The 20,211-nt window shown below is 55.6% G+C and overlaps 1 protein-coding gene across 1 annotated transcript; it reads left to right on the forward strand.

The window, feature by feature from the left end:
• Positions 1 to 482: 482 nt before the first annotated feature.
• On the forward strand, positions 483 to 15,884 carry SLC16A1 (solute carrier family 16 member 1). Its single transcript, XM_082069428.1, has 5 exons — positions 483 to 597; positions 9,049 to 9,306; positions 12,285 to 12,428; positions 12,858 to 13,718; positions 14,287 to 15,884. Exons 2-5 carry the CDS (start codon positions 9,090 to 9,092, stop codon positions 14,562 to 14,564), a joined length of 1,500 nt encoding a protein of 499 aa, XP_081925554.1. The 5' UTR covers positions 483 to 597; positions 9,049 to 9,089; the 3' UTR covers positions 14,565 to 15,884.
• The last annotated feature ends 4,327 nt before the right edge of the window (positions 15,885 to 20,211 follow it).

The following is a 20,211-nucleotide window of genomic DNA, read 5'->3' on the forward strand; positions in this document are numbered from 1 at the left end:
CCCCCTAAGAGCCGGAGTGAGTTGGGCCTGGGGGCGTGAGGAGGTGACCCCGGCCCAGCTGAGGCTGGACGCGGGGGCGACACCCCCTTCCTGCCCCACGGCTCCCACGGGTGGGACCCGCGTGCGGAGACACTCTCGCGGGACAAGTTAGGAGAAGTCCCCGAGATGATGCTGCGCGGTGCCGAGTCCCGGCGGCATCCGGCCCGGCCTTCCGCCCGCCGCCGGCGGAACGAGCCGCCAACCCCGCTCCGCGCCGCCGCCAAGGGGACCGGGACCCGCGGGGCGGGGGGGATAGAGCGGCCGAGGGCAGCGGTGGCCGCCGGGCCGGCTGCGCTCCCGCTCGCCGCCGCGTTCTCCCGCTCGGCGGGGCGGTACGTGCCGGGGCGCACGGCTCGGGGGCCGGGGCGGCGGAGGGGGGTGGGATGGGGGGTGCCCACGGAGCGGAGTGGCGGCGCGGGCCGGCGCGCACGTGGCGCGGCGGGGGGCGGTGCTCGGCGCCGGCCCGACCCGCTTCTCCGCCCTCCCCGGTGCGGCCCCTCCGCCCTTATAGCGGCGGGGGCGGGGGCGGCGGCACTCGGCCGGCGGCGGCACGCGCAGGTAGGGCCCGGCGCGGCGGCCCACGTGGCGGGCGGGATGAGAACGGGACGGACGGGGGCGCGGGGTCCAGCCAGGCCGCGGCCACCGGCTCCGGGAGGTTCCCCGCGCTCCGGCGGCTCCGCGCATCCCAGAGCCGCCGCTCTCGGTCCGACACGGGGAGGGTCCCGGGAACACGGGGTTACGGCGGGGCTCGGCTCGGCGCCTGCGGCTGGCCACGCGTGGGCGCAGCCGGCGCCATCGGTGGGCCGCGGGGTTCCTCGCTGGCGGGTCTGGTCTGGTCTGGGGGGGCCGGTGCCGCCGCTGGCGGTATCTCCGGTGCGCGCGGGCCCGCGTTCCGTTAACGCTCGAGGCGGCCGCGTGCGCGAGGGTCGCGTACGTTGGGGTCGCGTGCGCGCGCCACGGCCAGAGCGGGCCCGCCGCGCTGAGGAGACAACGGCCCCTCAGGCCGCGCCGGAGCCGAGTCCCGCCGCACACAGCGCCGATCGCCCCGTGCCCTTGTCCCGGTGACCTCCCTCGGTGGATCCAACGGGGCGCGGGGCCCTGGGGGTTGTGCTCGGCCGGGGAACAGTTGGTGGCCTTTGGGGTCCGGGTGGCTTCAGGGCCGAGAGGGTGAGGGGGCTCTGTGGGGTGTCCCGCCCCGTTGGGCTCCTCGTCCCTCCACGGTGGTCGTTGCCTGGTGAGTCTTGTCCCTGGTGAGGCTGGAGGGGACCCGGCCGTTCTGTCCCTCGGAGCCACGACCGGTCTGCTTTAGGGTCCATGGCAGCGTCCTGCGGGCCCCGATAGCAGTGGGTGCAGGGAACCGAGTCTCTGGCACCGATAAGAGAAGGGGAGCTCTGAGGAGGCCACTCCGGCCCAAGTCTCCAGGAGCCGTGTGGGAAGCGGATCCGTGGTACCGGGGGTGTGAGGGACAGCGTTCGTGTAGAGCGAATGCCTGGGGACAGCACTGAGATGCTGCTCCCTGCTCGGATCCTCGCGCTGGCCCTCGGATGTTTCCTCTCAGCAGGCGCTTGGGCCTCGGGCACTTGAAGTCACTTGGGTGGGTGAGTTGCTGAAGCCCTTCCAAGTGTCGTGATCTGCTGGGGTCGGGATTTGCTGCTCTGGAGGAGCCTGTATGACTGTGCTCAAGCCCCAGGAGAGACACCTTTTAATGCACATTGTTGCATCACTCGTTGAGGAGGCTCCATGCACCGAGGTCCCCAACAGCAGTGCATGTGTGCCACGGTGTACACCTGCCCGCAGGTGTGTAGGCAGGAGGTCACCCCGCCAACGAGGTCTTGCAGTGATCGGCAGCGGGAAGCTGGGACTGTTGGAGCTTGCTGGCAGCTGGTGTGTTCTCGCTCTTGGCCATGAGGGTCTGATTAAATGCTCCTGGAGCTCATGGCTCCTGCAAAGTGCTTCCCAGCCCCTGTGACTGGTCATAGTGGGAGCTTGCTGGGGTCTGAGGGACTGTGCCGAGCCTGGTGGCTTGTGGTGGGTTTTTGTTAGCATTGGGGGAGATGCTTGGGGAGCTGAGTGGGGCCAGGTGGCAGCCAGGCTCTTGTGGAGGGCGAGTGGCTCCAGTGGACAACCAGACCTGATGCTGGGGTGTTTCATCCTGGTGCGGGCTGGGGTCCCATGGGCAAGTGATGTGCCAGCATGTCATGAAAAGATGAGCAATGATTGTGGGGTTGGAAATTGACCTGAGGAAGGGGGATGAGGATGAACTGGAGGATCCCAAGGAAATGGTGGATGGATGACCTGTAGCAGTAGTGGGAGAGGTGAGATTTGTCTGTCCCTGTGACAGCAAATGGTGCTTATGCTGGGTTCCCACCCTGCCCTGTGATGCTTACTGATGGTCTTGGGCTTTGCATTTCTTCAGGGGAAAAAAAAAATAGGTTTTTTTTAGTTACATCACAAGAAACCTGAAATCTGCTGTCTTGGTGCTGTTCTGTGAGCCTTAAGCCTTTTTGTGGTGCACAAGCATCCTATTTTCATGCTAAGTGAGGTATTTTAGTGCTGGCTGATTCTCCTGGGTGTCTTTGCTCTGAAGTTTTCTTGGCTGTGTCTAAAAGAAGTGTTGAGAAATGGGCCAGGACACAGAGTCGCTGGTGTGTGCTGGGGCTGGGGGATGGACTCTGGTTCCAGATGTAGACAAATCCCCAGAACTCCTGTTGGGTGGCTTTGTGAGTGATCACCGTGGTGATGGATCTCTTAATTACAAACAAGTGGTTTGCAGTGTATTGCAAACCTCCCTGCCCCAAAGTCACAGTGTGCCCTGTTCTGTGGGAAGGTGTGAAGCATCCTCCTGTTCCAGGAGGTGGTTCCTGAAAAACGTGCGAATGGTTGCTTTCTGTTGGCTCCTATCTCACACAATTGGCCTGATTTATCTGGCAGCTAAGGTGGAAAATACCCAGTGACTTGCATGCTATTATTTTATATATCCTTTATGAGGAGTTGAAAAGCCGCACGTAGGCTAAGGGGGTGAGTAGCACTCATTAAGCACTATAGTGCTAATCTCATTGTTGCACTTTTATGGCTTTTCCTCTTCTGTGGAATCAGCCTGTGACTTTGGGAAAGTGGGAGCCTCTCAACGGTACTGTCTGTATGACTCACTTTCAAATGTGCCCTTAAAGCTGCTGCAGTGTAGTTGTACTGTAGCCAAAGAAAATTCATGCCGGGCTGTAGTTAATTCCTGAAACTGCAGTTACCTGAGTGCTGCTGGGTTGTTGGTGAGAGTCTCCCATCTTGGTTCCTGTGCTGCCTTGGCCCTGGTTTGGGGGATTTAATGAAGTGATAATATGGCGGTGCTGGGAGCAAAGGCAGCTCAGGCTCTTGCTCTTAGGAGAGAGACCAGCAGTTACTTTTTTACTGCAACGCCTGTGACTTTCTGGGGTTTTGCAGCCTCCTGCTACCCTGCTCTGCCATGAAACCTGGAGTCCTGGCTGTCCCTGGCTGGTGGTGCGGGTGTCTAACGAAAGAATGTCGACGCTATTCGGTACCACATTTTTCTCATTCTGAGGATTTCCTGGCGGGCACGGGGTGTCCTGGGAGCGTTCCCGAGCACCACTGGTGCGGGGAGGATCAGCTCTGCTTCCTCGCACAGCACAGCTTGTGCTGGGGGTGGGATTGTGAAACCTTGCACAGGAGCTGAGAGTCCACTGTCCCCCCCACTGAGATTGGGGGGCTTAGCTGGCTGCGGGGGCGAACAGCCAGTGCTGTGGGAAGCCCTTTCCATAGGGATGGGGCATGAGCAGAGTCTGGGGCTGTGTCACTAGCAGTACCTTTGCTGCGTCCCCAGTACCTCTGAGCTGGAGGAACGGTACCTTGTACTGTAAGGGCTGCACTTTTTGAGCTTGTGTGTTTTGGCTCTGAAACTTTCTGCAGCCCTGCAGCTCCAGAGGTGAAGCCATCATCTCGTGGGACTGGTTAGAGAGCGGGTTCTCGGTGCTGCGCCTGGGCTTGAAGCTGATGTGGGCTCAGAAGATGCCTGTGAGAGCTGCTTTGTGTAACCTTTTTGTAACCTGCCTGCAAGCCCCTCTGAGTCTGCCCGCAGAGTTTTGGGTGAGAGGGCTCTGGGAGAGCCATGGCCAGAGAAATAAGTCAGGGTTTCTGTTTTGGTCTTGTTGATAGCTCGCTTAAGCATGACTTCACGCTTTCTCACACCAGTAAGGTGCTTGATCCTTGCTCAGACAGGCTGAGTCTCGCTGGTACTAATAACTGGACACAGCAGCTCAGGATGGGAGCTTGTCTGGTATCTGTCTGGTCAGCAGAAATCACTGCCCATCTCTCCGTTTGGTTGCTTGTTGCCTTCAAAGCTCCTGACAAACCATCCAGTCATCCCACTTCAAGGCGGCTCGCAGCTTTTCACAGCCTGTGCACCATGGCTGCCGTGCCGGGAGCCGTCCTTGGGTAGCAGGGGGCTCTGTGTGCCGCAGAGGTGGGTGGTGGGTGTCCGGGAAGGCGTTGGTCCCTGCCCGGGGCTCGCGGGTTGCTCCGTGCCGCTGCACGCCGGGGCTCGCACCGGCGGTGTGGTGAGGAGGGTGGCTGGCTCTGCCGGCGCGGCCGCCGTGCCCCGTGGCGTCTGCCTGTCTGCGTGCCCGGGTTAGCTCACCGGGCTGGCAGACCGGGGCATGTGTGAGGGTGTGCTGGCTGTCCCCAGGGGGAGAGATGCTGATCGGGCCGGGCCGCTTCTGGCAAAAGCCTTGAGCTTGCCCATGTGAGCTGCTGGCCTTGAGCAAACCCTGCCCACACTGCTGACCTCGCCTCACCCCACCAGTGAATGCTGCGGCTGAGCAGGACCTCAATTGACTATTGTCTTGGTGCAGCGCCCTTGTGAGTGCAGGGGTGTCACGTAGGCCATGTACCGCCAGGTTAAACCCCAGCTATGGGTGCTCACTGGAATTACAGCTCCATGCCTAATGCTATAAACCCACTTAAAACTGGTGAAGGTGATGTCTCGTTAGCTCATAACAATCTCTATTTCATCTTACTTCTGGCCAGAAAAAGGGCAAATTCGAAGCTGTAAAGCGTTATTTGCTGTAAAAAGCTCATGATTGCCAGTGCCTCCATTTCCCCAGCAGTAAGTACGATATCTCAGTTTTGTTTCGTGCACCAGAAGTGGTGGATCAATCAATCATAGAATACCAGGTTGGAAGGGACCTCAGGTGTCATCTGGTCCAACCTTTTGCTTGGGGTCTGCTGGCCCCTGACATGGACAAATGTCCCAGGGGGTGTGTAAAGCCATGTACTATCTCAGGGTGTGTTGAGCAGTGAAAGAGCTCATCACTGTGAACTTGGGAGTTTGGGGAGGCTGGGGGGTGTGATTGTTGTGTTTCAGGCTCTGGTTTGGAAGATGCTTCAGAACGGGGGTGGAGGGAACGGGTGCTCACCAGGCAGGTAAACTTATGCCCAGAGTAGGAAAGCCTTGAGCTGGAGAGATGTGTGAGGGGAGGCAGAGGTGTGAAGTACCCTGCATGGGCGGGGGACGTCCGTCTTCCTCTGACCTCAAAAAGCAGCAGTGTGAGGACACTTTCATAAAGGGTTTGCCCCAGAAATATTTTGTGGCATTTGCAATGCCTTATAAATGTGAGCCTCTGTCTTTCCACTCTGGAGTCCCGCCAATCTGGGGCTTTTAAAAGCGCAGCAATTTGCCGCATTATGTAACTAAAAGTCTTGAAATCTTCCTGTTCCAGGCCACTCCAGAGAACGGATGACAGTGTTTGTGCATAGGACCTAGGAGATGAAAAGGATCTTAGTCTTCTACAGGATCTGTTTTGAGATGATACAGTCCTCACTGCCTAAGAAGCCTCAATTTCTGTTCTCCATTGCTGTGCAGAGGAGGGTTGCTGTAGGCTACCCATTCCTGCGGATTAGTCAAGACATTTACGGGGAGCAGATGTGATACTTGCAGACATTACTTGGTCTCATCACTCTTAATTACTGCAAATATGGTTATTTTATTTCCTAATAGGGCAAACTCTAGCTGGCTGCCTGGCAGCTGTGAGTTTGATTTCCAAACACGTCTTACACGTTGCAGCTCTTCCAAAGCAGAGCTGTAAGTGTCATAACTAAGTTCTGGGTGGGTTTTTTTTCCTTTTTGCAAAGGGGAGGGAAGCTTTCCAGTTGAACTGGCTGCTGCCTTACATGTGCTTTTTTTTTTTTCCATTCTTGTTTGAAACTACTTCTGTGTAGGGGCAAGGAGGAAATCAGCAAGAAGCCTTAATGCGGTTGAAGGCAGAGCTTTCTAAAACTGGTCTTTCTTAATAAGGATTTTCAATGAGTCAGGGAAAAATGTTGTGGCATGCAGAACTCATCATGTAAACCCTCTGGCGTCAGGTTTTGGGAAGCTTGCTTCATGGTCTCAAACCTTGTGCAGTTCAAGGCTTTTCACTGTGCCTCAGCAATGCAAGAGAGGTCATGTCTAACCCGCCAAAAGTCTTTTATTTCATAGAGAGATGCCACCTGAACAGGAGGAGAAATGCTGCTCACAGGGAAAGAACAAATAGATGAACCACACCACAGTAATTTTGGTGCAGTCGAGCTTCTTGGGAGTGGTGGAGGAATAAAACCTGTGTGTGTGTCTCAGGAGCAAAAGAAAAAAATCTCCAGTACCTCATCAGCACCCCTTAGCTTTTGCTTTCGATAGCTTTTATTGCTAGTAGTTTTAATTAGTGCTAACAAGTAGACTGCATTCCTTGCTGTTAGACTACCCAGTGCTGGCAATAAAAACTAATATTTTAAAAATATTTCAGACAAATCAGTGTAGTTAGATGATGTTCACTGAATGCTGTGAAAGCTCAGTATGACTCAAAGCAAGAGGTGGCTGGAAACTCCAGTGTGCAGGAAGGTGATGTGAAGCAAAACCTGGTGTTCATACCGGCGTTTCAGAAAGAGCGTGATGGGCGGGTGGGCCTTGCACCGAGAGGCCAGAGGTACCTGGGGAGCCTCTGCCGAGCTCGACACCTTCCTCTCCAGCTGCTGGGGAGCCAGACCTGCCAGTGTGGGCTCGGCCCGGTGTCCAACCGGCCGCTCAGCACAGCTGTGGTCCCAGCATCCAAGAGAGGAAATCGGCTCTTCTGGCTCCTGGGCAGAGTTCAGCCGCGGACGTGCCCAGGGCAGCGTCTTGTAAATGATTCCTTTGTTGGAGTGGCAGGGTGGCTCAGATCTGCTCGTGGTGGTCATGTGTCACACTGGCTGGGATGCAGGAAAATACCCTGCCAGCAACAAAATCGGTGTCTGGGTTGTGCTAAACCAGTCTTATTGGCTTACAGAGACCGGCCTCCCGTGCTTTGCTTCTTCTTGCCCTGTGTGGGTCTGAGGCATCACCTGAGTGTTTCCAGGTGTCGGGTGGCCCTGGCAAACCCGCTGCCATATCGGGTGACTTGGGCTGTGCCTCCGGTGCCAGGTGGGAGCAGGGGCTCCCTGCAGCTTGGGGCCACCGGCTGTGCCTCGGCCGGGACATCTGGATCCCAGCTTCAGCTATGCACCAATGTGACATGGAGCAGGAGGAAACAAGGCGGGTGCACACGGTACTGTGTGGTGTGCCGAGGGCATGGGGGGATGTGCCAGGTAGATGCTGGCATGTCAGCAGCCGCAGATGAGTTGGTAATTGCCGTGAGCCTGAATGCATGTGTGCTATAAATAGGAGGCTGCACCTTTCTGAGCCAGCACGCTGCTTTGAAGTTGTCGCTGTGCCTGGTGTGACCTGGGGAGCTCTGGAGAAAGCTCCTGCTCAAGGGTGGCTTTTTCTTCAAGTGGAAACCTGAGCAGCAGAGCCAGAGACCTGCAGAGTGAGAGGTGGGCTCTGGTGAAGGAGCCCCATGTCTCCCACCTTGGCTGATGGTGCTTAATATGGGCTGGGGCTCTCTGCCTGTGAGGCCAGGGTGCCATGTGGCATCAGAAAGTGTCTTCTGAAATCTATGGGGGCAAATGGGAGTTCTGAGACCATAACAAACTGTGTTGCTTTGCATATTGTAAACCACATTTTTGAGCAGCTGCTTTGGTTGCGTTTCCTCTCTGAGATGGCTTGTGCTGCTCTCTGCTGCCTGAAGCAGCCTTATTTTCTGAGTACCCACAGCTCCAGGGTGCAGCAGCGGGAAGGTGTGAGCAGCCCAACCCTGACGGTCTCCAGATTGCTCTGAATTTGCCTCTCTGAAGGGATTCCGCATTGGGTGACACTTCCCCATTTATTTTGTTTTCCAATCCCTTCTGGTTTTGAGATTTTAAGGTAAATTGTTTTTACACTTGGGTGCCCTTGTGAGACCCTCAGTAGCTTTTTCAGTAGGGGTGGAGGGATTTGCCACAGTTGGGTTGGACCTACCTCCCTCCCTGGCAGCTTATGGAGTCGTCCCTGCTCACTGCTTGGGCTAAGTTTAGCCACAGCCTGTGACCTTCAGAGCTGGCCAGGCTGGCAGGCGTGCTGTGGCCCTGCCTGCTCTTTCTTTGCAGAAGTGGAGGTGTCCTGGCTCACATGTGTGGTCTTATTTCCCCTGCTGTGTCTGCATTTAATAACCTGGGGTGTGCTGCTCCTGCTCTGGGTGGCTTGAGACTTTCTGAGATTTTGTGGTGTGCTGGGAAAGCTGCCTGGTAAGCGCTCCTCAGATCCAGGCCCATGCTGCTGGTACCCCATCTGTTTCACCACAGTGCCCTGGCTGCTGCTGGCAAGGACGTTGCTTGCCCTTTTCAGCTTAGGACACAGTATCATGTCTTAAATTTGTTGCTTATAAATACCTGCTGGGCTGGGCCCGTAAAGGCCAGCCACAATCTGAGCATGTGTTTTGGGATGGCCTTACGAGGCCAGTGTGCTGGTGAGCTCCGAGTGCTCACCTCTCTCAGATCAGCTCTCCCAGAGCTGGTCCGGGGCACTGGGGCCATGCCAGACTCATGACTGGGGCTGTAGCCGTGCCATTGCACACCAGGGAGCGGGGATGCAGCTGTCTGTTTTCAGCAGAGGTAATGCTTTGTCCTTTGCAGATCTTTGAACCCCAACTGAGTCATTGTCAACTTGGTTCAAGATGCCACCGGCCATTGGAGGCCCTGTGGGGTACACGCCTCCCGAAGGAGGATGGGGATGGGCCGTGGTCATCGGAGCCTTCATCTCCATTGGGTTTTCCTATGCCTTCCCCAAGTCCATCACCGTGTTCTTCAAAGAGATTGAGGTCATCTTCAATGCGTCCAGCAGCAAAGTCTCCTGGATCTCCTCCATCATGCTGGCTGTTATGTATGCAGGAGGTAAGTGGACTGGCAGCAGTACATGTGCTTGGGTCTGATGATTTGCACTTGCTGTAGTGACGAAAGCCAAAACTTTGCTCAAAGTTGGGAGTTTTCTCCTTATGTGAGAGGAAAACTTCCCTTAGCAAGTTTGCTTGAAGGAGGTTGCTCAAAAACTTCTATTTAATGCCCAGAATGCAAAAACCGGGTTAATCTGTCCTCCTCTGCAAAGCTGTAAGTAAAATCTTTCCGGGGAATTACAACTTGTATAATTCTGCCCTTGTCCTTGTTACAGTGTGCTGTGGATGCTGTGTCTGCTTCCAGCACGCACCCGAAGGCCGGGGAGCTGCTGTGCCACGCATAGGAGCCCTGCTCATGGGGTCTCTTCCTTTTAGATAAGATACTGATTTTTAATTTTGTTTTTTTTAATCCAGCAAACAGTGCCCATATCTAGGGATGTGTCCCTGGTTTCTGGCCAGCTCCAACAGCTCAGCTTTGTTCTGGAATGTACTGAAATCTGGTGCTGAGCAGTGCCGTAGGCAGCTTGTGCTGTTTGAGGATGGCAGGATGTGCTGGAAGTACGGAGACACGAGCAGAATAAAGCAAAACTACTTAAACTGAGGCAGCTCCTCTCCCCCATCCTTCAGAAACTGCTTCTTGGAGTCTTTTAATCCCCAGGCTGTGTGCTTTACACTGTCTTTAACTGGCGAGGAACATGCAGAGTGCTTCTGTGGGGCGATGTGCTCCCAGCCCTTGCCTCACCGGCGTCCAAACCTTGGTGTCTTGTACCCGCCTGCAAACGCAGCTTTGCACTGGGTCGTGCAGCTGAAAGAAACTCTTATTGGGAGCCTGCCGTTATGTCCACTTCTGAGGCAAATCGGAGCTTGTACTGCTGCCATCCCCACCTGGCAAACTGCCCGTGTCCTCGTTGCTTTTGTACATCTAAAGGAGCTGACGTAAGTGCCCGGCTAAGCACGAGGCTTTTCCTTTGGGGAAACAGGCTCTGCTTTGTCCTCGCTCAGCTAGTGAAGCGACCAGCACATTTCCCTGCTCCCGTGTTATAACAAGCTTGTAAACCGTGTAACTGCCTTAATGAGACTCAATCTGGGCCATTCCTCTTCTGCTAATAGCTCAGAGGCGGTTCCTCAGGGCGCCCTGGGGGCAGCACTGCCTGGAGCTGCCTGGCAGCTGGGGTGAGACTCCCCTCCTCCAGTCCTGGGGTTGTTCCCCTGTCCCCCTCCCTCCACACTGACACCACTCCTGCTCCCCTTGAGCTGTTATATTAAATTCCAGCAGCTCACTGGTGTCGAATCTCTTGCCTGTAAGCTGATGGCAGGGTTGCTGGAGCTACCCCAGACCTCCCCAGCTGCCTCCCTGGCTGCTGGAGCATGGGAATGTGCTGCCCTGCTCACTCCTTCCAGGGTTCCTGCAGACGCTTTGCAGAGTGTAGATTGTGCTGGAGTGGTCACAGTGTGCATCCTTGTCTTCGAGGGCACCTTCCTGGGGGAACTGTGTGATCGCTTGGAAGCAGAAAAAGTAGCTCGTGCTCTGGCAAAATGTTCTGTGCTGATGGTATCGTGCAGAGCTGGGGTAGCTCCTGTCCTGGGCAGGGCTGGGATGGTGGAACAGTGTGTCCTGCAGCCTAATGCAGCCCCCCTGTGCAGTCACCGTCAGGTTACGTGGATGTTATCACCTCAAATGCCTTTCTCAGCTCCAAACTAGCGTTAGGGAGGACTCTGGTTCCATTACTTACGTGTTTTTCACAACACAAATAGTGAAAATAGATCAGCTGTCGTTTGGTCAGAAATGCTTCATGTGAGTCTATTAAGACAGGAGTGGGTGTGAATCTTTTTTTTTTTTAATTTTAATTGAAAAAAGAAGAGGGGGCAGGGATTTTTCAGCAGGGTACACAGTGCTGCCCGGCTGGGCAGATTCCTGCCAGCTGCCCTTGGATCTTGCTGCTCCAGGCTGGATTTCCCGGAGGAAAGGCGGCTGCTGCCTTTAGACTCTGTCCAGGGGCATCACGTTTGCTGAGTTCAAGGTTCAATTTTGCAAAGTGCTGTGCACTCTGAGGGGAAGCATGTAGGCCTTGGGGTGATGTGGCAGCCCCCGAGTGCTGCTGCCACCTCTCATGGGACCAAGGACACAGCCCCTTCCCAACTACTGGTGGCGTGGGGTTGGAGCTGCTGGCACGTATGTAGGCATGGGGCTGGCTGTGCAGAGCGGGGTGCTGGGGGTAGTCTGTCAGCAGGGCTCCTGTAACCTCCAGGCTTTGTTTAAACTGGGCAAAAAGGTCAAGTAGGGTCTGAGGACCCATTAATAACATGTTGACAACCTTGCTATCTGTTAATGGCAAAACTAGGTCTGTTAATATTCAATGGATGTTCATTGAGTTTATTTAAATACATTTCAGTATCTGTAGAGCATGCTTCACAGCTTCTAATCACTGTTTGCTTTGGATTAAAGCTCCCGATAATGAAGCACTTAAAAGGTGTGTGTGCAGAGCAATTGGGCTCTTCCTACTGTAGGGGTAGTAGTGAAAACAGAAGCATCCCTGCTCCCTGGGGTGTCACGGTGCCCCTCCTCCTGGGGAGCTTTGCCTGTGCCCATTCCCAGCTTTGGTTTCCATCAGAAACCTCTTGCTGGAGATGAACAGTTGCTCTGCACTTGCTTTGCTGCTGAGACCCCAGCAGAGTCACACCTTTCTGAAGCCATAAACAGCCTCTGGTACTCGGCAGAAGCCACAGCGTGCCAGCCCTGGCCAGACACTCACTTCTCTGGCTGCAGCTCCTGTCTGTGTTCTAACCAGATGTCGCTCTTATCTCCAGCTGCCTCTGAACCTTCTGTCCTTTCCCCTTACCCCAATTCCCTCGCTGGATGAAGTGTCACTGTGTGAAAGCTGGAAGCCTGTGGCAATAAACCTCCTGTGTGCTTGCTTGCATCTGCCTTCTCTTGTGCATAGATAACTCATCTCTGGGCATATCTCCTTTGACTTCTAGGTCCCATAAGCAGCATCCTGGTGAACAAATACGGCAGCCGGCCCATCATGATCGCTGGCGGCTGCCTCTCCGGCTCCGGGTTGATTGCAGCTGCTTTCTGCAACACGGTGGAGGAGCTCTACTTCTGTGTTGGGGTCGTAGGGGGTAAGTGATGGCTCTGCCCTAACAGGGCTGCAAAGGAGGTAAGTCCTCTCCTGAGGCTACCAGAGGAGCAACTTAAACCCAGTCATTATTAGGAAATGCCTATGATGAATTTGCATAAATCTCAATTCCTGCTACATATTCTAATAAGAGGTGGCCCTGGTGGCATAATGTAGTGAGGCTGACTGTACTAGTGACTGTACAGAATTCCTGTGTGTGGCTTTGCTGCTGCCCTGGTGCCTCCTCCCAGGTTGGCGGCAGGGGCCAAGCGCTGCTCGTGCAATCAGGAAGTTAAAACAGCCAAAACAGAGCTGTGATTTCCTCCAAGTACTGAAACCCCGCTCTCCTGCTCGTCCCACCAGCCCTTCTGCCGCTGCTGCTGGCTCGTGGGCATGGCTGAGCTCTGAGCCCCTCTTTTTTCCTCTCCTTCAGGCCTTGGACTCGCGTTTAACTTGAACCCAGCCTTAACCATGATCGGCAAGTACTTCTTCAAGAGGCGTCCCCTGGCTAATGGGCTGGCGATGGCAGGCAGCCCTGTGTTCCTGTCCACCCTGGCACCCCTGAACCAGCAGTTCTTTGGCATGTTTGGCTGGCGTGGCAGCTTCCTCATCCTCGGTGGTCTCTTGCTGAACTGCTGCGTTGCTGGATCCCTGATGCGGCCCATAGGTCCCAAGCCGGATCAGGCAAAGAAAGAGGCCTCTAAGGAGGTGCTGCAGGAAGCTGGAAAGGTGGTGAAAAAGGATGATAGTGACACCAGTGCAGACCTCATTGGGAAGACCAAGAAAGAGAAAACCTCGCTTTTCCAGACGATAAACAAGTTCTTGGACCTGTCCCTGTTCAAACACAGGGGCTTCCTGCTCTATCTGTCAGGCAACATGATCATGTTCTTTGGGCTGTTCGCTCCCTTGGTCTTCCTCAGCAATTATGCAAAGAGCAAGAAGATTGCTAGTGAGTCTGCAGCCTTCCTGCTCTCCATCCTGGCCTTTGTAGACATGGTGGCCAGACCTTCCATGGGACTGGTGGCAAACACTAAATGGATCAGACCCAGAATCCAGTATTTCTTTGCCGTCGCTGTGATTTACAACGGGGTGTGCCACGTCTTGGCCCCCATGTCCACTAGCTATGTTGGCTTCTGCATTTACGCTGGCTTCTTTGGCTTTGCCTTTGGCTGGCTGAGCTCAGTCCTCTTTGAGACCCTGATGGACCTGGTGGGAGCACAGCGGTTCTCCAGCGCCGTCGGCCTGGTGACCATCGTGGAGTGCTGCCCTGTGCTCCTGGGACCCCCCGTGCTAGGTGGGTGCACTGTGCCCGGGGTGCTCTGTCTGTCCTGCCCAGCCTTGATGAGCAGTGGTGGGTCCCTCGTGAGCCATGGGCAGCCCCCAGCACTGGGACAGGGGTGAGGGAGGTGAGCAGTGGCCCTGAGGCCACCCCAGGATCTGAGGGACGGCTGAGAAAGTGGGGGCTGAGCCCCTGGCATGGGGTGGGGGAGCAGGGACTGGAGGAATAAAGACCTGAAGCTCAGGGTGGTGGGATTATCATAGAATGTCCTGAGTTGGGAGGGACCCACAAGGATCATCAGGTCTACCTCCTGTCCCTTCAGAGGACAACCTCAATTCACACCATGTGTCTGAGGGTGCTGTCCAATGGCTTCTTGAACACCATCAGGCTTGGTGCTGTGACACCTCCCTGGGAAGCCTGTTCCACTGCTCCAGCACCCTCTGGGTGAAGAACCTTTACCTAATGTCCAACCTGAGCCTCCCCTTGCATATCTTCCTGGGCTTGGGCTGCCCTTGGGAACAGCTCCACAACCTGGAGCAGTTCTGGGGGATATCTTGCTAAGCTGTCCCTCTCTGTCCCTCAGGGAAGCTCAATGACATGTATGGTGACTACAAGTACACGTACTGGGCCTGTGGGATCGTCCTCATCGTTGCTGGGATCTACCTCTTCATTGGGATGGGCATCAACTACCGCCTGGTGGCAAAGGAGCAGCGGGCAGCGGAGAAATCGAAGAAGGAAGGGAAGGAGGAAGAGACCAATGTCGACGAGGCTGCAAAGCAGAAAGAGGCAAACAACGACGTGGCCCCTGCGCCTCAGAAGAGTGCGGAGGATGGCGTCAAAGAGGAGGAGAGCCGCATGTGAGGGACCTGTCTGCATCCCGGAGTGTCGGGGAAGTGCCGGTGCCCTGGCGCAGGGCTGGGGCAGTGCTCTGCCAGCGCTGGGCAGCTGTGAGAAGTGTTTAAACCAGGTGTTCATTTTTAACCGGGCTCTGAACTGTCTTTCCATCTGTGTTCAACAAAGGTAACAGGGCTGCACACACAGTATCCTTGTGTGTTGGGGGGCAGGGGGGCTTTTTATAGTCTGGCTTTTTAACAGTAACGTGAATTTACTAATATGTGCCTTACAGTCTTCATATCTGCTGAATTTGAACGAGCCTTAACTAAGCCGTGCTTTAGCTCTGTATTCTGCTTGGGGTGGGGGTGGGTGGGTGTGTTTGCGTGTGTTTTGGGGGGAGTTTTGTTGTTAAAAAGCCATAAAAAGCAGGATACTGGATTTGTTGAAGCACGATGGGCTTCAGGGCCAGCCCCAGATGAATACTGCTTCACACGCTTCTTACCGCAGGCCCTCGGCGGAGAGGAGGCACGGGGCAGGGTTGTCCTCTGCCCCCGTGCTGGGTGCCTCCTGGCTCTGTAGGTGGTCTTTAGGTATGTTTTGAAACAGTTTAGCTACTGTAGTTCTTTAAAAGTTCCTCTTTTCTAGTTGTACTCTCATGGGATATTTGGGTTGGAGAAGGATGGCTGTGGTTCAGGTTGGACAGCATCTCCCGCTCTGGGGCTGTAGCAGCCCCTGTGTGCCCAGCCCCTGCAGCCGAGTCCCCATGGGTTGGGCTGGTGTCCCCCCCTTCCACCCTGGCTGTGCCTTTTTCTCAGCCCCTCGCTGGGTGATATGAAATGGGTGCCAACGTGGGGGCTCGGCTGCCAGTGCCAGTTGGGGTGCTGCCTTCGGTCCCCAATGGGGTGGGTTTGCACCGGCACATCCCCGTGCTGATCAGTCCCACCGCAATGGGTGTTTCAGGTGCCTGATGCTGGGCAGAGCTGAGGGGCTGGGTGGGATGGGTGGAAATGGTGCATCCCTGAGACAGGCCTTCTGCTTTCGCTCTTTTATCTCTTAGAGAAACCTCTTTTACTTCTGTTCAACTGAGATCTTAAGGCGGTGGATGCCTAACCACTCACATCCTAGGACATGTAAGGGGGAAGAAGGAGTTTGTATGTATTTATTTTTTATTTTTTAGTGCTGGAAAATATCCCAATGTACGTGGAGCAGGTTAAAGGCTCTCAAGTTCCAGTTAATGTTGATCAGAAATTGTTTAAGAGGCTGAGGTTTTTTGGTTTTGTTTGTTTGGTTTTTTTTTGTTTTTTTGTTTTGTTTTTTTTTTCCAAATAAACTTGTTTTTTTACAGTTTATCTGTCAAATGTTGAACTTCTTTCCTAGAATCACACTTCTGGGTGCCAGACAGCGTATTTTGGATCAGTTTTGGAGAGAGGTGTGTGGGGCTATGGCAGAGCCTGGCACTGATGATGGCTGAAGCCAAATTAGGGGGGTAAATGAAGGTCTTGGTACCTGCGCTGCCCTGGGTTCGCAGAGCCCCTGGTGGGGTCAGGCCCTGCACTGTGGCTACTCTCCTTGTGCTCCTTTAGTTGTGGGGACATTTCAGGCTTCATTTTGGTCCAAATCTCACAGAAAGCAGGCCCAGGGGGGCTTTATACTGTAGAGTAACTTTATAATGCCAAGAGAGTATTTTGTACAAAAGGATTTTGTTGTACAGCACTGAGCTGTGATACTATAAAGCCAAGGAACTGTATTTTCATAAACAGCCTGTCTGCTGTAGCTGCAGTAGCAGGTTCAGGTCGCAATAAATCAACCCTGAGGCGCTGCCCCAGCCGCCCTTGGTTTTGTAAGCACGGCTGAGCTGCCAGCCCTGCTCTGCTCCCGGCCCCGTGTGGGTTGGTGTCCACCACCACAGCCGACACAGGCCTTCCCGTCACCAGCACTGCAGCCACAGCAGGTGCCAACACCTCTCCTAAGGAAAAAAGAAGTTTAAATAATTCCCTGCTGCTTGGACTTGGCTGGGAACACTGCAGCAATAAATCCTCGATTGTTTTCTGAGGGTGGGCTCCGGGGCCTCCTGTGGGTCGGCTCCTGGGACCACAGCTGTGGCAGTGCGGGTGATGGAGCCAGGCGTGCCCGGCTTCAGGAGGAGAAACTTGCCCTGTATTAGGCTATAAAGTGACTCAGGCTACAAGTTGTATAATCGCCTGGCTTGCCCGTGCAGAGCACAGGGTCCCTGGCCGCACGCCACGGCGGGGCTGACACTGCGGTGCGGCACGGACTCTGCCCCATAGCGATCCTCCCCTCCCAGGGCAGCCATGCCGGGCACAGCCTGTCTCTTTGCCACGTTCCTCTGTCATGGCTCAGCTCACAGAACAACCAGCCTATATTTAGTCACATTATTTCTGTGAGCAAAGGGATCTGCAGTGCTGGGAGGCACAAGGGTGGCTGGGACTTGCTAATGCCTCTGTGAAGAGCCACGAAAAGCCCGTGGGGACGTGGTGCTTCCCCGCTCCTCAGGCCAAGAGGTCCTGGTGGCAGCAGGCGAGTGGCGTTGGGCATCGATGGCTGGTCCCTGCTGACCGCAGCTCCTGAGTTATTGCACAGATTTCCTTTATGCGCTCTGCCACGCCACCTTCCTTCCTCCTGGGGGTAGCAAAATAAAATTCTCTTCATAGCGGGTAGAATTGAGGAAATACTTGGGAGCTAATTCCCGTGCAGTTTGTTTTCCCAAACATCTGAGGTTGCCGGCCAGAAACGCTCGGCAGTGACTGCGGGGGCCGTGGAGCTGCTGCCCTGCTGTTGGGGCATCACCCACCCACTGCCTTTCTGGGGGCTGCCCAAGTGGACCCCAGCCCCACAGGTGCCCGGGGCCCATTCCCTGTTGCTGTGGTGCTGTGGGTTAGGAAGCTCCTGCCGTGATGCCTATCGGGTGAGAGCAGCCCCCCTGACACACAGAGATGCCCCCGGCCTCCCGAAACAGCCTAATCCTCCCCACAATGTGGCACAATCCCCTTCCTGAGGAGAGGGGAGCCTGGCTGTAGAGCTCATTCATGTGACAAGCATGAGGAGAGGATCTGAGTCCTTGCCTGGCTCCTGTTCCACCCGGAGAGTTTATTCAAGTTTTTTTTGGGAGATTTGGGTTCTGCTGAGTGTGCAGCTCTGGCTGAGCACTCGGGGCTGCTGCTCTGCAAACAACCGCTGCGGTTCCCAGCTGGCCGGGCGATGCTGAGGGGAGAACCGTGCCAGGGAGGGGAGGGCAGCCCTGGGGAAGGGTGACTGTCCCACGGCCTGGGCTGCTTCAGTGGGTGCCCATTTGCCAAGGAGAAGTGGTGGGGTGGCCACTGCTGGCCGCCACCTTGCTGCAGGGAATGACCACGGCCCCGCTGTGCCCACCCCGGCTCCCTCAGATGCTGGAGACGAACCATGGTTGCAGAGACGCTCCCTCCAGCATCACCCAAACCCCCAGCTTGCAGCCAAGGGGCAGGAGGAACTCGTGGCCCTTGTGGAAGCCTTCCTCCTCTTCCTCCACAGGGCAGGGCTGGCTCTTGGCTTGTGCACTTTCCTCCTGCATGCACTTGTGCAATCAGTTCCCCAATTCCACCCTGAGGTTGGCCCAGGCCCCACAGCCCTGCCTGCGATGGGGCAGACGGGCAGGACCGGGCAGGCGGCCGTGGCCGTGTGCTCAGCCTTTGCTGCCTGCTCTGCGCTCCACGAGGAGCAACAGTCCCTTAATGTGCGAGCAAAGCATCATTACGAGAGACAGATAATCAATTGCTACAAGATGATCATCAATTATTTTCACTGCACTTTATATTCTGTTAATGAGAGCCCTTTGCCGCTGTCATGGAGCCATTTCAGGGGAGGTGAGCGATGCTCGGCAGCTGCACGGCGGCGAGAGGTGACGCCCCGGGGTGGCTCCCATGGTCGGATGGGCTGTGTTCACTGCAAACACTGCCAAGGACAATCCCTGCTGCACTTTGCCCGGGCTTTTTCCCTGGGTGGACCTGAGACCTTTGCTCTGCTTCATGCAAATCTTGGCATCTTCATATTAGGTGCAGCCTTGGAAAACAGCCCCGAGGTCCTGGGGCACACGGTGCTGCCCGGGCAGGGGCTGGGACGCTGCAGCCAGGGTGCCCACGGGGTGCTCGGGTGGCTCCAGGCCAACGAGGCCAAGGAGGAGTTCGTGCAAATTGCTGGCTGGAGGCAGACGGCGGGCAGGTCGGTCCTGTCTGCGCTGCGTGCTGTGACTGCACGGTGGGAAGAGGCTGCACCAGCCCCACGATGCGCCCAGACATGCCCTGAGCTCCCCAGGATTTCTGCTGCGCTGGCAGCCGGGATGTGCCCACAGCCGCTGGTGCCTTGGCAAATGCCCGTCTGTGCCCGGAGCTGTGCCCACCACCCCGGGGTACAGCACAGGACGGGAGGAGGTGCTCGTGGCCACCCTGGACCCCACTGCGAGGCTTCCCTGGGCACACGGGGACGACCTGATTCACCCCAACGTAAATCAGCAGAGCCTCCTGGGACCGCGGTGCATCGCCTGCTCATCCCTCTCGGGACACTGGTGTCTCAAAAGTTGTTGGGCTCTGCCAGGCTCTGTTGAGCTCTGTCGGGCCCTGTCATGGAAGTGGCCCCCCAAACCCGCTCCCCCAGCAGCACGTGCCACTGCACCCCGTGTCCCCACTGCACCCCACGAGCATCCTGGGGGTCCAGATGCTGCACCCGAGTTAACCCAACCTGCCTGCACCTGCCACTCTGGACGTGAGAGCTGGGACTGATGATGCTGGGAACAGATTAACACTGAGTAAATCAAAACAGTATCATCCTGGCCATGATTAACAAAGAATTAATTACACACCCACACAAAAAGAGATAGCTAATTACCTTCTATAGAAAATTAGCGGGGGGAAAAGACAGAAAAGGAAACATGTTTAAAATTTAATTAGAGGCCGCATGTTGTGCATAAGAATGAGCCTGTTTTTGTGAATTTAATTGTTTGCAATTACAGATCAGTGTCTCGTTTTCATCTCCTCCCCGTCGGGCTGTGAACTGGCGGCTGAGCCGGGGGAGCAGAGCCCAAGCCCCGGCCGACCCCTCCGCTCTGCCCTTCCTTCCACGTCTATCTCAGGAGCACCCACGAACAATGAACCGGTAAAGCTTCCCGGGCTTTGAACTGCAATAAACCGTGTGAAAATGGAATCAATTCTGCAGTCGGATGACTCAGTAATGAAAAGTCAAGTCCCACACTGCGGTGTGTCACATCCCTGATATCTTCATCGCTTTTATCTGCATGGAGGGAGCAGATTTACCCAGCTTACGACTGAGACTGCAGCAAACGGGCTGGTGATTATCCCCTTCCCAGAGACAACCCGGACGCTAATCCCTTGATCCACCCAGCGCACCGGGGCGGGAGGAGAAGCTGCCGGCGAGAGCTGGGTCCTGCACCATCGGTGGATGCTGATGGAGCAACCCCAGCCATCCCTGGCTGCAGAACCCAGCTCTGCCCGGCACCAGTGCCCGTAGCACTAATACGTTTGAAAATAAAACACTTGGTCTCACGCAGAGCAACTTCTGCTGCTACATCAGCTCAACCCCAAGCTTAGGAAATGGCTGAGAAGCCACTCAGGGCACCACAGTCCAGCACAAACCCTGGAGCTTCCATCCCTCTGCACAGTTCAAG

This window comes from Streptopelia decaocto, assembly GCF_964273445.1.
Source record: "Streptopelia decaocto genome assembly, chromosome: 19".
NCBI classification, from domain to species: domain Eukaryota; kingdom Metazoa; phylum Chordata; class Aves; order Columbiformes; family Columbidae; genus Streptopelia; species Streptopelia decaocto.

Excerpts from the sequence above, each read along its gene's own strand:
- SLC16A1 (XM_082069428.1), top strand. The coding sequence starts at position 9,090 with ATGCCACCGGCCATTGGAGGCCCTGTGGGGTACACGCCTCCCGAAGGA. Across the intron at positions 9,307-12,284 it reads GGCTGTTATGTATGCAGGAG|GTCCCATAAGCAGCATCCTG; the intron begins GTAAGTGGACTG and ends TTTGACTTCTAG. Across the intron at positions 12,429-12,857 it reads CTGTGTTGGGGTCGTAGGGG|GCCTTGGACTCGCGTTTAAC; the intron begins GTAAGTGATGGC and ends CCTCTCCTTCAG.